General features: G+C 37.4%; 2 protein-coding genes across 2 annotated transcripts in view; one reads left to right on the top strand and one right to left on the bottom strand.

The window, feature by feature from the left end:
- LOC127946990 (zinc finger CCHC domain-containing protein 14) overlaps positions 1 to 8,811 on the top strand; it is a 25,750-nt gene extending 16,939 nt beyond the window's left edge. The window contains exons 3-13 of the mRNA XM_052543856.1: positions 3 to 73; positions 289 to 360; positions 620 to 705; positions 845 to 939; positions 1,837 to 1,870; positions 1,952 to 2,237; positions 2,428 to 2,516; positions 4,611 to 4,726; positions 4,874 to 5,017; positions 5,666 to 6,811; positions 7,178 to 8,811. Coding sequence (XP_052399816.1) covers positions 3 to 73; positions 289 to 360; positions 620 to 705; positions 845 to 939; positions 1,837 to 1,870; positions 1,952 to 2,237; positions 2,428 to 2,516; positions 4,611 to 4,726; positions 4,874 to 5,017; positions 5,666 to 6,811; positions 7,178 to 7,233 — 2,195 coding nt within the window. The 3' untranslated portion in view covers positions 7,234 to 8,811. The remainder of the gene's footprint in view (positions 1 to 2; positions 74 to 288; positions 361 to 619; positions 706 to 844; positions 940 to 1,836; positions 1,871 to 1,951; positions 2,238 to 2,427; positions 2,517 to 4,610; positions 4,727 to 4,873; positions 5,018 to 5,665; positions 6,812 to 7,177) is intronic.
- LOC127946991 (microtubule-associated proteins 1A/1B light chain 3B) lies at positions 8,563 to 13,504 on the bottom strand. The gene is made up of 4 exons (XM_052543857.1): positions 13,292 to 13,504; positions 11,299 to 11,354; positions 10,176 to 10,282; positions 8,563 to 10,055 (listed from the first exon to the last, which is right to left on the bottom strand). The coding sequence occupies exons 1-4, from the start codon at positions 13,329 to 13,331 to the stop codon at positions 9,881 to 9,883; spliced, it is 378 nt and encodes a 125-aa protein (XP_052399817.1). The 5' UTR covers positions 13,332 to 13,504; the 3' UTR covers positions 8,563 to 9,880.

Raw genomic sequence — 13,504 nt, 5'->3', positions numbered from 1 at the left:
AGTGTATGTTGAAAGAATTGAATTAAGGGGAGTTACACCCAAATCAGACAAATCAACAGAATACGTCCTGGAGGTGAGTTTCGTGTCATTTTACAGTACAGTTTTACAAAAATTAGAAAATTTGATCAAAATCTCCTGCATATTATATCTATATGTGTTGTTTTTTTATTTTATCTCCATAAAAAGCAGGTCTTTTCTGTAGTTATTTCATATTTTTACAGAACAATTGTAGCCAAAATGTAAAATGTACTATGTAGTATGTTTGTCATACTTTTCTCTTGGTCAAAGGCCTTGTGGTCAGACTGCACCTTGTCGACTGTCAGCAAAACCCCTCAGGAAGTGGTGGAGTTCATCTCCCAGGTGAGTGACAGTCATGTGTGTTGTGTTTCATGAATGTGAGACTACTAAAGTGGTCTGTAATAAATGTTTACATTTTCATTCATCTCAGTTTCTCATCTGCAATCGGACACAATGGAAAGTTGTGTATTCAAAAAATAATTTCACAGGGTAGAATAATCATTGCTGAGATGCTGAAAACCAGTGAATGAGTTCATTGATGAGCGCTGACAATTTGTAATGCTATGAAACCATGTCTTGTCTCCGCTGTCTCTCTCTTCAGCTCTCGCAGCTCTTTCCTGATGAAGGTCTGGAGAAACTTCTGCCCCAAATGCCTGGACTTGATTCCACTCATGAACTAGATCCTCGGTATTTCTGCTTATGAATCCTAATATATAAATATATATATAAATTATTTATTTTATTACGTCATCCAGACTTTATTTTTGCTTTATCAATACCTACTAAAAGTTGAACTAAATTAGTAAATTTTTCCTCAACTCCACAGATGCTTGACTTCTCTCCCGCCTGAAGTTCTCAAACATGACAAAGTCAGTTTCTTCTTTAGCACTCCGTCTGCACCTCAGCTCCCTGCTAGCACAAGTAAGCCCCTCACGCATCACCATAGACATTTGTTTCTGGACCAAACCATCTCTTGGGGAAATGGGGAGTTTGCTTCAGCTCAGTGGGGATTTGATTTGACCTGCTTGTGCTGGGAGGCTTCAGAAGTGACCTCATCTTGGGAAACTATTAATAGGCAGAAAGGCCACTAGAACTTAGCTGTGTGTCTGTGATGTTATTTGTAGTAGTGGGGGAAGGGCCGGAAACCCCCTTGGATAGAAATAAGCACAAAATTCTCAATACTTGATACATTTGTATTGTAGGTAAGTTATTGCAGCTGTATTTTTCAGTCAAAATGATATTTTTAGCCATCAAATACAATACAATATGCTTAATTGTCTGGAAAATATATGTAATAAAAAAATAGGGATCATTTTGTTTATAGAAATTATATTTCTATATTTTTCAATAAATAAAATAATTGTAAATTAATAAATAAATAAAAAAACACTTTAAATTTATAGAAATCTTAATGGACCTAAGCAGGAGTCATTTTGTTTATACAAATTATATGTTAATTATTTTTTATATATGTATTATTCAAATTAATTGTATATATTTAATTTTGATTATTTCTGTTATATTCAACTATTCAGTTGAATCTTTTCACAACAAATCAAGCTATATTTTGCTAACCACACTTTGGAAACTAGAGTAATGGATGCTGAATGACATATTTTTTTAAATATATTTAAAAAAATTTAAATTGTAATAACATTTCACACTATTACCATTTTCACTGTGTTGTTTGATGAAGTTCTTAATTTTTTCATTTTTAAAATGTATTAATGGTCCTAAATTAAACTTTGTTTGAATAAATTCACACATGAGATGTCAAAATCAAGCTATATTTCTTAAAAACACTTCCACGTTTTGCAGATCTGAGCTGTCTGCTTCAGTATAGGGGAGCGAGGTGAGTTTAACAATCCCTCAACACAAACACTGTCACATCTCTCTTCTCTACATCCATAAACCCTCTCTCACTCTGTCCCAGGCCCATTTGTGGTGTCGCCAGCATCCAGCCTGTCCTAAGCGTCCATGCGCCCCTCCCGCAGAGTTCCCCTGCACACCTACCCCCTCTCCCTCCTCAGACAGCGATGGCCATCCTCCCCGGCACTGCTACTGGAGAGGCCAGTCCACCACCGATGCACCTCACAAACCCTACACCCCAACCCCAGTCCCAGCAGCCCAGCCCGGAGCAGAACGGCATCCTGGACTGGCTTCGAAAATTACGGTTGCATAAATACTACCCTGTCTTCAAGCAGCTAACCATGGAGGAGGTACATGACTTAAAGTGTCTCTTTCCCTTGGTATCAGAGCCGTCCTCTCTGATAAGAGATTTAAATGAATGGAAGAGATGTTTAGGGAACAGATTTCAGACATTGCAGCTAAGAAATACATATTTCCTTCCTGACATATCTCTCCCACTACATCGTATCTAAATGATGATCTCCTTATTCATTTTCTCAGTTCCTTGCTCTCACAGAAGAGGATCTCAACAAGTACGATCTCACTCAGGGGGCCAAGAAGAAACTAAAGACTCAGCTGGAGCTTCAGAAGTGAGTGTGATTTGTGCTTAAATTCTGACGCCAATAGGTTTGATCTGCGTGCATCATGCCATAAACAACCTCAGAAACATTCAGGAGTTCTTTAAAGGCAATTACTATGGGTTTAGTTAGCTCTTTGTTAAATATGTTAGCTGAAAGAGTGCTGTGAATAGGTACAACCAATACTTTACCCTATTTGCATAGAAAGGAACTGTGTTTGCGCTTTAAAGGATGACCGTGACACTGGTTAGCTCATTCTCATTTCTAATCTATAAGACTATTCAGGAAATCACTCTGGATTTAAATTTTCTTTACTCAAAAGCTGGAAAATATGTAAAAGGTCAGTCATTCATAATATACACAGAGTACAGTTTGAAGGTTTGCGGTCTGTAAATGTCAGTAAGTGTTTACAAAATTGAAAATAATAAATGTTTCTTGAGCAGCAAATCAGTATATTATAATGATTTCTGAAGGACACTGAAGACTCAAGTAATGATGCATAACAAGTATAAATTACATTGTAAAATATATATAAAAAAGAAAGCATTTATTTTAAATTGTAATAACATTTCTCAACATCTGTTTTTATTGCATTTTTGATAGGGATGCACGATTTTTGCCGTTATGCCAATATTTTTCAAATAATTTTGACCAATGCTGATACCATACAGTATATATTTCATAAAAAATAATTTTTAACTTGGTTAGTTTAAAATGGTTAGTTTTGAGCAAAAACTTATTTGTTAGAACTAATAGAGTATCTTGAAAGCATTGAAAATAACTATAATAATATCAATCTCCGCTGTTTTATTTTCTCTCTAGATGCAGTTGAAGCCTTAACATTTTATCTTTTGATTATACATTAATAGATGCTCTAAAAAATATATGTTACATATTAAAGATGCTGTAGGGAACTTTTGTAAAAAAGTATTTTTTTCATATTTATTAAACCTGTCATTATGTCCTGACAGTAGAATATGAGACAGATAATCTGTGAAAAAAATCAAGCTCCTCTGGCTCCTCCCAGTGTCCTATTGCCATTTGCAGAAACCCCATCACTCCCGGTAAAAAATAACCAATCAGAGCTGCGGTCCGTAACTTTGTTTGTGTTCAAAATGTAGAAAAATGTATATAATAAGTGAGTACACCATGAATCCATTTTCCAAACCGTGTTTTTAGCTTGTCCTGAATCACTAGGGTGCACCTATAATAAGTGTTTATATTCAGACTATTTTAGATTGCTTCGGGGATACCGCCGCGGAGTAACCCAGTACCTTTGTGATTCTTCATAGACATAAACAGAGAGAAGTAGCTCCGGCTACAATGTTCTTCTGCAAGATGCAAGCAGTTCTGTTTATTAACCGCTAGAGCGTCAAAAGTTCCCTACTGCAGCTTTAATGGATAAATCTGTATATATTAAATTCATTTACAAGTTAATTCACAAATTAATTCACAATTCCAGGGCAGACCACTTCTTTCAGATTAAAAGTTTAGTATCGAAAGTTTAAGGTCAGCACGGAAGTGGAGCAAGTCACTATTCCTCAGCAAAAACACACCATTCTAATTCTTTTTCCATTTCTCACATCAGCAAGTTTCCATTGCTCAGGTGGAGCTGTGGGAGCTAAGATATCTTAACAGATAACAGGATATACTCCTCGGGAGGTTTTCCATGCCTGGAAACAACAATAAAGGTTATACTGGTTCACATAACTCATTCTTGATAAAAATGGTTCTCACTGACGCTAACTAAAACCTAAATAGTGTTTACTGAACATTGTAAACTTTCTGAACTGAAACGCCCCGTTAGAACCTGAGCCAGTTAATCATACCCATTGACTATATTTAAAAAATATGTAGTTTTTCACATCCCAACATTTTTTTTTTTAAAATCAAAGTATACATAAGTAGACTATTAGCTTCAAACTGATGCACTAGCAGAATTATGCACATGCGGTAAGTGCTGGGACATTTTAGTACACAGCGCCATCAAGGTGTCATTGCTGGGAAATGTTTTATAAAAAAATCTTTGACATTCATGATCCATCTATTGTTTATTATCACATGGTACATGAATTTTTTTTAATATTTTTTTTGTTTTCTTGTCAGAGAGAAGCTGGAGAAGAGATATGTGGTGTCTCAGTTTCCTGTTTCATGTGGTGGTGTTGCCAGAGTGAGCCCCTCCAGTTATATCGGATCCCTGACACACACGTACTCTGGAAGTGGTACTGTACACACACTTCAGAAAAATTAAATAACTAATGAATATGTTTAAAATATTTGTATTTAAATTAAAATATTCCAAAGTTTAAAGTATAGTATATGCCTTGATGTTATTTTCAAGATGTTATTTTTTTTGTGTGTGTGTAAAGAGCTACGAGTAGATGTTGAGAACAACTCATTGCCCATTCTACGGGACAGCAGTTCCTCCTCAGGCTATTCCAGTGCTCCTTCCAGTCCAATGACCCCTTTCTCACGTGACACTTCCTTCGACCGGGTTAAAGACCCTATCAGACGTAAGAACTGATGCTTTTATTTTTTCAAATTTATATAATGGAGATTAAATTCTTTATTATAACTGTACAAATAGTACTCTATGACACAAAATTTATTTGACATATATATATATATACACACTCACTGGCCACTTTATTAGGTAGAGCTGTTCAATTGCTTGGTAGCACAAATTGCTAATCAGCCAATCACATGGCAACATTTAAGCATCTAGATGTGGTGAAGACGACTTGCTGATGTTCAAACCGAGCATCAGAATGGGGAAGAAATTGGATTTAAGTGACTTTGAACGTGGAATGGTTGTTGGTGCAAGACGGGCTGGTCTTAGTATTTCAACTGCTGATCTACTGGGATTTTCATGAACAACCATCTCTAGGGTTTGCAGAGAATGATCCGAAAAAGATAAAATATCCAGTGTCCAATATCCAAAGTCAGAGGAGAATGGGCAGACTGGTTAGAGATGATAGAAAGGCAGCAGTAACTCAAATAACCACTCGTATTAAGTAGATCATAAATTTAGAAAGAGATATTTGAAGTGCCTATTAGCGGTTGGTGATGCTTCTGGTTTTTTCATTACCCTGAAAATGTAAGGTGAAATAATCATTAAATACTTGCATATCATTTCATTTTAGGTCTATATCTCCTTTCAGGTTTAGAGTCTGGTTTGGATCCTTGTGAGAAAGAGCGGTCATGCTTTCTCCTCAATCCTGTGGTATCCACCGGTCCCAGCCGTCCCACTGCCCAAGTCCTACCTGTCCAGAACGATCCTTCCCTCTGTTCCTCCCAAATGAGTTTGCCCCCTCCATCCTTGCCCCTCCTCTCCCCAGGCCGCATTCTGAATTCTCCCCGCAAACCTCGTCCACCCCCTCTCTGTTCAGAAGAACGTCCCAAACCAATGGGGTCTGGGGTCACCATGGGTGTTCGTCTTGAGAACATCTTCCATGGGTTGAATCTTGATGGCTCTCCGGGGCACCAGGACATGTCGGTCCCCCGTGGGACCCTCACAGTGCTTCGCTCCCCTCCAGGTCTCATGGTGGAGACCAGCACTGCTCTCACCTCCACGTCTAACACCCTCCATCATGTTTCTCACCCACCTTTACGCTTACAAGTGTCTTCTTCTGTTCCACACACAGGATTGTACCCTTTCTCCACTCTGTCCTCCTGCCCGTCATCGAGTTCCTCCATCAGACCCTCCTTTTCGCCTGTCAGTGGAGTTCCTATAGCACCGACCAGCAACGTTCACATGGCGGCAGCACCCTGCAACACCTACTGCGTAAACAGTACATCCACAGTCACGCCCAGTTCTAGCCCATCATCCACAGAAAATAGCGGCCATGCCTCAGTGCAAGCAAACAGTGCTAACTCCGGTTCCTCTATATGCGTTTGTAGTTCTTGCGGTTGTAGTGGTAACTGTGGCTCCTATGGTGCGCTTCCAGGTAGCTACGCCGGATACTTTCCTCATCCATTTTCAGGAACGTCAGTATTCACGTTAGGGCCTTTGCTTCATTTTAGCCCCCTCCTTACAGGAAATGGTACCGCCTCCCCCTTTTCCTACCCCTTGTTGGCTCCGCCTGTTTACAACAGCAGTCTATCACATGACTCGCAACCAAATATTGTGCTTCCACCAGTGCAGGGTTTTCAAGGGGGAGGGGGTGGTGTGTACCAGCCCCATGGAATGATGGGAAACGGAAGCTCTGGGCAGAAGAAAACAGGGAATGTGTCCTGCTATAACTGTGGGCTGAGTGGGCATCGAGCACAAGACTGCAAGCAGCCAGCAATGGACTCTGCACAACAAGGTAACAGCGTTGTTTGTAATTAGTGCTTGCAAACTCCTAACACCTTAGCAACCACCCAGAACATCCTATGAGCAAATTAGCAACACTCAAGAAGCAACCCAGAATACAAAACACCCTAGCAACCACTCAGAACATTCTAACAACCATAAAACAAATGCTGCTGCCTAGAAACACCTAGCAACCATAAAATAGCATCATTTAGAACACCTTAGCTACCACATAGCAATACTAAGCCTAGCTTTTTAGCTAAGACACTTGTGTATGCAAAAACCAACCATGGTTTCTTCAGAAATATTAAAAAGTTATCACTATTATCATTATTGCATTTTTTTTTTTTAATTATCCAAAAACGTTTTGTTTTCGCAGGGACATTTCGTCTGAAATATTCTCAGCAGTCAGACAGGCAGGACTCGGGGGACTAAATGGTGCGAATGAACTGGTTTGGACCTACACCTTTCTCAGTATGTAAAGACACTTGATGTGAGACTTCACTGAGCAAAGACATTACAGAATCTCTTTACAGGAGGATCAACCGATGGAGTTCCATCAGTTATGGCTCCGGATAAAAGCCTTGTGCCAAAGAATCACTTCACTGTGGATCTTTGTATAAGGATGTTCAAAGAAGAACTCGCTCTTTGCGTTCTTCAGTTCTCTTCACGCTGTTCGTCTCACTTGAGCAAGGTATGTGGAGCAGCCAATAGTCTATCAGTCAACATTTGCTGCACATATCATTCTTGGAAGCAAGATTATGCTCCCCAAATAAAGTAAAATTACGGCCAAGACTTTGCTCGTGGTGTGACTGTAAGTCACCCTTTTGGGAATAAGATACTGGCAGTCTTTTTTTTCTGGAAGTTCAGAAAGGAAGAAGAAACTGACAGTTGTGAAAGCGAAAATGTTGTTTTCCATCTTGAGGTAATTTTTTAACTTTTTGACTACAGGAAGTCTTGTTAATCATCATGTGTTATTCCTGTTTGTTGTAATCATGGTGTATTTAATATCTGGGTTTTTGACAACACATTTGCTACTTTTGAATTATTATTATTTTTTTTTTATTACAATCTCTTCATCATAGAGGTGCCATGTCAACATGACACACAGATGAAATATGTTTCTACAGACAATGCACTTGAGACCGCTGAAGTTGAGCTTTTCAATTCACTAGCATTATTGAAACTGTATAAGAAATTGCTTCACGGACTTACGAATTTAGCTGCTGAATCAAAACTGAGAACTGAACACAAAGATGATACCATTTTCAGTATGTCACACTACAAAGGTCAGAGCAGTGGGTTTTTCCATGTTGCTTCTCAATTACACTAGCATAACATTTTTCCAAGTGTTAAAAAAGGTCAGACTTACACCATAAGGCCCGTTTAGCCAATAGATGCTATTCTGTTCTTTTTGTCAGACATCTTTGCTGTTTCAAAGCAAATAGTGATATTTCTGTTTTTAAATTACAAAGATCTTGCGGTCTCTGGCTATGCATGTCGCCTGATCATGAATTACTCTGCTGTATGTATTACGTTTAGTATTATCGCAGGAAAGCCTTTGACCTAAAACGACAATGCTGCCACAGCCATTTTGTATTCTGAGGTGAATGTTTAATGAAGTTTGATTGAATTTTTGTGTCTGGTACCACTTTGACACTTTTTAAACTGAATTAAAAATGTTTTTGAGAATTGTTTAATAGTGGTCAACAGAAGACTAACTTTTTTAATGAAAATCAGTCTAAAAGAAAATGCCAGACAGGATGCATATTTCTCTTTTATTTTTAAAATATCAACAGAAATAGAAGTGTGATATTGCTGTAAATCTGAGAAGGAGAAATACATAAATTAGCTTACTTTGATAACGGGTTAATAATCCTTTAAAGTCAAACTCTCGTTCAAACAAACAGTCACTTTTGTAAATTGCACAATAGTAGCACATATGAATTGTTTAATTTTTTTTTTTTTTTTTACATGAACAAACCAACAAAAAAATAACATCTCTTCAAATAAGAGCAAGACAAACAGCAAAAAAATGCTCAGGAGAAAAGGCATCTAAGTTTATCTGTATGGAAAGAGTACAACAGCTCACAGTTATGTATTTATAAAGGTGTCATTAATCCTCTAATCAAATTTAAAATTCTAAAAGCGTGCACATAAAAGAGCAAGGATGTTCGGGCATTGCTCGTTGTCCGTGATCGAGCTGCCCTGACTACCTTAAGCCACAATCGCTAAAGCCACATTCATTCGCTCAGTGTACCATTGAATATAATTACATTTTTCTTCCTAAACTTGCACTTTTAAAGCTTCACACTACAATCAAAGCAGAATTTCTTGTATTATAAATTGCTTACTATTAATTTCCTCGGGTATGTCCCAATGGATCATACTTCAAATGTCAACAAGGCAAGTAGGATGTCGTTTCGAACATTGACTTGCCCACTGAGCTGTAAAATCCAAGAACCTCAACGCTCATGACCCAATTAGCAAAAAGCTCAAGGGGAAGGTGGAAAGACTGAATTGCTTCTAACAGGAAAATGGAACAGCGGAAAACACCTACAAGTAAGGAAAGGCTGTCGAACTCAACAAATAAAGAGATTCAACGAACAGCGGGAGGAGTTTAAGGTCACTAGAGTGCGAACGCGACCCTTCCAAGCTAAAATGGACCTGATAGATAACCTCTATTTGGCTGCCTAACGTTACACTAGATGCCATTTCAGAAATGTAACCGCTTAAGAAACAACCAGAAGTCTTTCGTTCAAGCTTTGTGATGAGTTAATCCAGATCATTAGTCCAACTAACCATAACCTATCCTATAACCTACACACAAACGACTCCTCTTCCATTATTAAAACTCAATTTTTTAGGAGGGAGTCATGGTTAAAGGGCTGAGATGTGGGAAGTTAGGATTTAGCTTTGGATAATGGCTGAGATCAGTGAGCCAAATGACTAAAAGTTCAGTTGGTTCCTGTTTGGATGGGGACGAGAAAGGGAATGGGGATATTTGCAAGGGAGAGGTCACAAGAGTTCAGGGTAGGTTGTATCATTGTCCAAGAGTGAAAGCCAATCGTTTTGCCATTTTTTACTGAGGACACGCAGTTCCAAATGTCTCCTGGGAGGCGTAGACCATGTACAGGAAGCCGTCCTCATCTCTCTCGCGCTCGTAGACCTCAGAAATGGCGGTGGACACAGATACCATGCTGTGACCATTGACAAGCAGGAAGAAAGCTTGGTTGGAGTTGAGCTGGAGGCGTCTCCTATTGAAAATGCACATGAGCCAGAGATTCATTAGTGAAAGTTTTTTTCTTTTTCTAAAATATTAATGAAATAGAGAAATAATAATGAGAGGCAAGAAGTAGGTATTATTTTGGTATTACCTGATAATCTTAATAAGTTCGCTCATGTTTACGTGGTCGGGAACTAAAAACTTAGTTTTGTCAAGAATTGGCAGTTGCTTTTCTCCCTTGTATCTCTCAATGATGACCTGAAACAACCAACAAGCTAAACATTAGAATATATGCGTATTTATTTAGATTGAATAAATTGTACCAAATAGTATGTATGTGCTTTACTGCTCAGAAGTTTGGGGTCAGTAAGTTTTTAATGAAGTCTCTTGTGCTAACCAAGGTTGAATTTATTTGATCAAAAGTATGGTAAAAAAAAACTGTTTTCTATTGTACATTTTAAACTGTATTTCAGTGATGGCAAAGCTGAATTTTCAGCATCATTACTCCTGCTCAAAATATATTTCATATTATCATTGATGTTGAAAAAAGTTGTGCTGATTGATATTTTTTTGGAAAACATGATTTTTTTAAAAATTACATTTACTATATTTGACCACTTTCTGGTGCAGCTTATTGTTTTAAAACATTTAAATTACGTTTTATAATAATACTAAGAAGAAGAAGAAGAATCCAAATGTTCCCATTCAAAAGAGTTGCCCTTTGTGGTAGTTTTTGTCTATTCAGCAAAAAAATTGAAATTCATCATTATTTACTTACCCTAATGTTGCTCTAAAGAAGTAAAACTGTTTTTTCTTTGGAACACAGAACATATTTTAACAAATGTCTCTCTCTCTCTCTCTCATTTTATAACCAATACAATAAAGGATAATGTACGATTACTGTATTAACAAAAATAGTTGAAACATTTGTTAAAATATGTTTTTATTTGTTCCACAGATGTCTTGTTTGAAGGTTTGAAACAACATGAGGGTGAGAAAATGATGACAATTTCAGACAATTGAGTGAACTATTTCTTCAGTCTGGTGTTTTGTGATGGTGAATAGATAGGATGCAAACAGGCAATGCTACGTAACATCCTAAAAAACGGCATATCTAGAACAAACACAGCAAATATGACCATATTCTAATGACAATACGACATTATAAAGATCGGTACTGGTCGATACTTTAGAACACTTGCATACTATGTGTGCAAGTGTTTTTAATTGGTTATCAATCTCCAGCTCCACAGACACAAATATAATCTGCTTACTGGGATCTTGCTTGGATGTTGTTCCCGGATCAGCCGTACATCTTCCACCCGCTGCTCTGTAGAGAGGAAGTAGGAGCGGATATTAGATACAGCAGATCACAATACAGGACGCATTAAACCGAAGACATTTTACTGAGCTGGATATGGGTTTAGGGTCTCAAGTAACAAGCAATTCTCCAAAGGACCAATTTTAATTGTGTTTAACAGGTCCACGTTAAACTCGTTAGTCCTATCTTGTGGTTCAGTTTCAACTGATCAAGGAAGGGCATGGAAACTAAGAAGGTTCTGTTCCGAGTTGTTGGTGAGAAGAATATCTTGGAGGATGCTTAAATAATGATTAAATATTCATTTTCAGTCAACTGTCCCTTTAAGAAAACACCCAACAATGGTTTCAGTGTTTGTCTTTTCTTCCAAGTTAAATTGCTTGGAATATTAGTTTATTTTTAGTTGTTTAAGCATTTGTTCCACATGAATTTCTCTTAACGATTTAATGAGCAGGAATGAAAAAGAAACAAGACATGCCTTTGTGTACCAAGCTAGATTATGAACAAAAGACATGAATCAGCATGACATGACAGTATCTGTAGCCACCATAAAACAATAAAACTGCATTGAAGTTGTAGGACCAACTACGTTTTCAAATAGAGATAAAACGAGACAAAACTTCAGTCTGGGGACCATGAGGTCTTATGAGTGATGGTTCATTAACTTGAAGCATGAGCACATGCTTCTGATGTATGACACGTGCAATTATTGAGCAACTGTGGCAACTTTTGGTGGCTATCTACTAAACCTCACCCACTTCCGCGAAACTAGTTCTTTAGTTTCGTTTTTGAACACCTGGTTCATCCTTTCTTTCTTTAGTTTTATTAATAAAAGCTGTACCTAAAAATATAACTAAATATGATTTTTATTTTTTTAGAAAAAAATGTCATACCTACATACCATTATCATTTACACCTCTCATCTTAAAATGAAATGAATTAAAACGTGTAATAGTATCAAGTCAAACATGCACAGTTCGAATCGTGAACGAATCGTTTAGTTCGATTTGGTAAACCGGTTTATTAATATGTTTCTAATTTAGAAAGACAATGCTACTAACGTGCTTGTTTGGGCTGGTTGTCACAACATTGGTTGAAGATGAATAAGGCAATTTATATGCTGATATATTATATATAACTATTCAGAAACTTAAACATTCTCTTAAAATGTCGATAAAATATGTTCGTTATGAAAACAAACAAGGACCAAAATACTGTTAAAAGTCAATCATTATGTTATCAGCTGTTTCCACTTCAAAAAAGGGATGGAAAACAAGAATGATAACGGTTATGACAAAGATAACTCAGCGCCGTTATAAGACTTAGGCCTGTAACTGAGCGCAGTCATGACTGTAACAGCAATACGATCTTATTTAAGAAAATGTCGATGTTATTTGATCAGTCACTATTAAAATATTACGAATATTCATTCGAAATCACTCGAGTCCTTCCAAATAACCTTAAACGACGAGTCCCATCCCCCAATCCTGCAGTGCGCCGTCTCGCTAACATCTGCCCTCAAACAAAGACACTGCAACATAGACTTTGCTACGTTGTAAATAAGTTCAGATAAACGTATGTTGTTTAGGTTATGGTCATGAGACTGAAGTCTGTATGTTTGTATAGTCTGAACATACACGGCCGACACCCTCATAACCCAGTTTGACTGGATTGTAGAGCAACAACACGACCTATTTCTCTACATCGCTTAAAAAGATACGTGCATTTATAAATACTACACTACAATATTTAGGTATTTTAGGGACTGGGTATTGCTGTATATACGTTACTATTAAAAATATAAAGGACACTCATACATTTTCCCAGAATATAGGATTATGTAAACAAGTCTATTTTTCGCTAGATGTAAAAAAAATATAATAACATTACATATACCAGAAATACAGTAGAAAAGCGATTCTGTGATGATATGAACTCGATGCACTTACCAAATGTCCTCCTTTGTTTAAATGTCTTTTCCGAAGGCATGTTTAAAATGTTTTTTTTTTTTAGGCAAACCTGCCTAATTTCTTTCCTTTTCTGTCTCTGAAAAGATCTTTATCGGGTTTAAATAATGCGAAATCGTGTATTTCGGTTGCGCGTCGTCGCTTCGTCCTGTGAAACCCAGCAAAACAAACCAGTCAGCTGATCTCTGACGTCAT

The sequence above is a fragment of the Carassius gibelio genome, chromosome A25 (genome assembly GCF_023724105.1).
Source record: "Carassius gibelio isolate Cgi1373 ecotype wild population from Czech Republic chromosome A25, carGib1.2-hapl.c, whole genome shotgun sequence".
Taxonomy (NCBI): domain Eukaryota; kingdom Metazoa; phylum Chordata; class Actinopteri; order Cypriniformes; family Cyprinidae; genus Carassius; species Carassius gibelio.
This window is presented reverse-complemented; position numbering and strand designations above follow the sequence as displayed.

Bases quoted from the DNA above. Each gene is read 5' to 3' on its own strand.
- LOC127946991 (XM_052543857.1), bottom strand. From the start codon at position 13,331: ATGCCTTCGGAAAAGACATTTAAACAAAGGAGGACATTTG. The intron at 11,355-13,291 runs GTAAGTGCATCG...TCCTCTCTACAG, and splicing joins TAAACAAAGGAGGACATTTG to AGCAGCGGGTGGAAGATGTA. The intron at 10,056-10,175 runs GTAATACCAAAA...CATTTTCAATAG, and splicing joins GAACTTATTAAGATTATCAG to GAGACGCCTCCAGCTCAACT.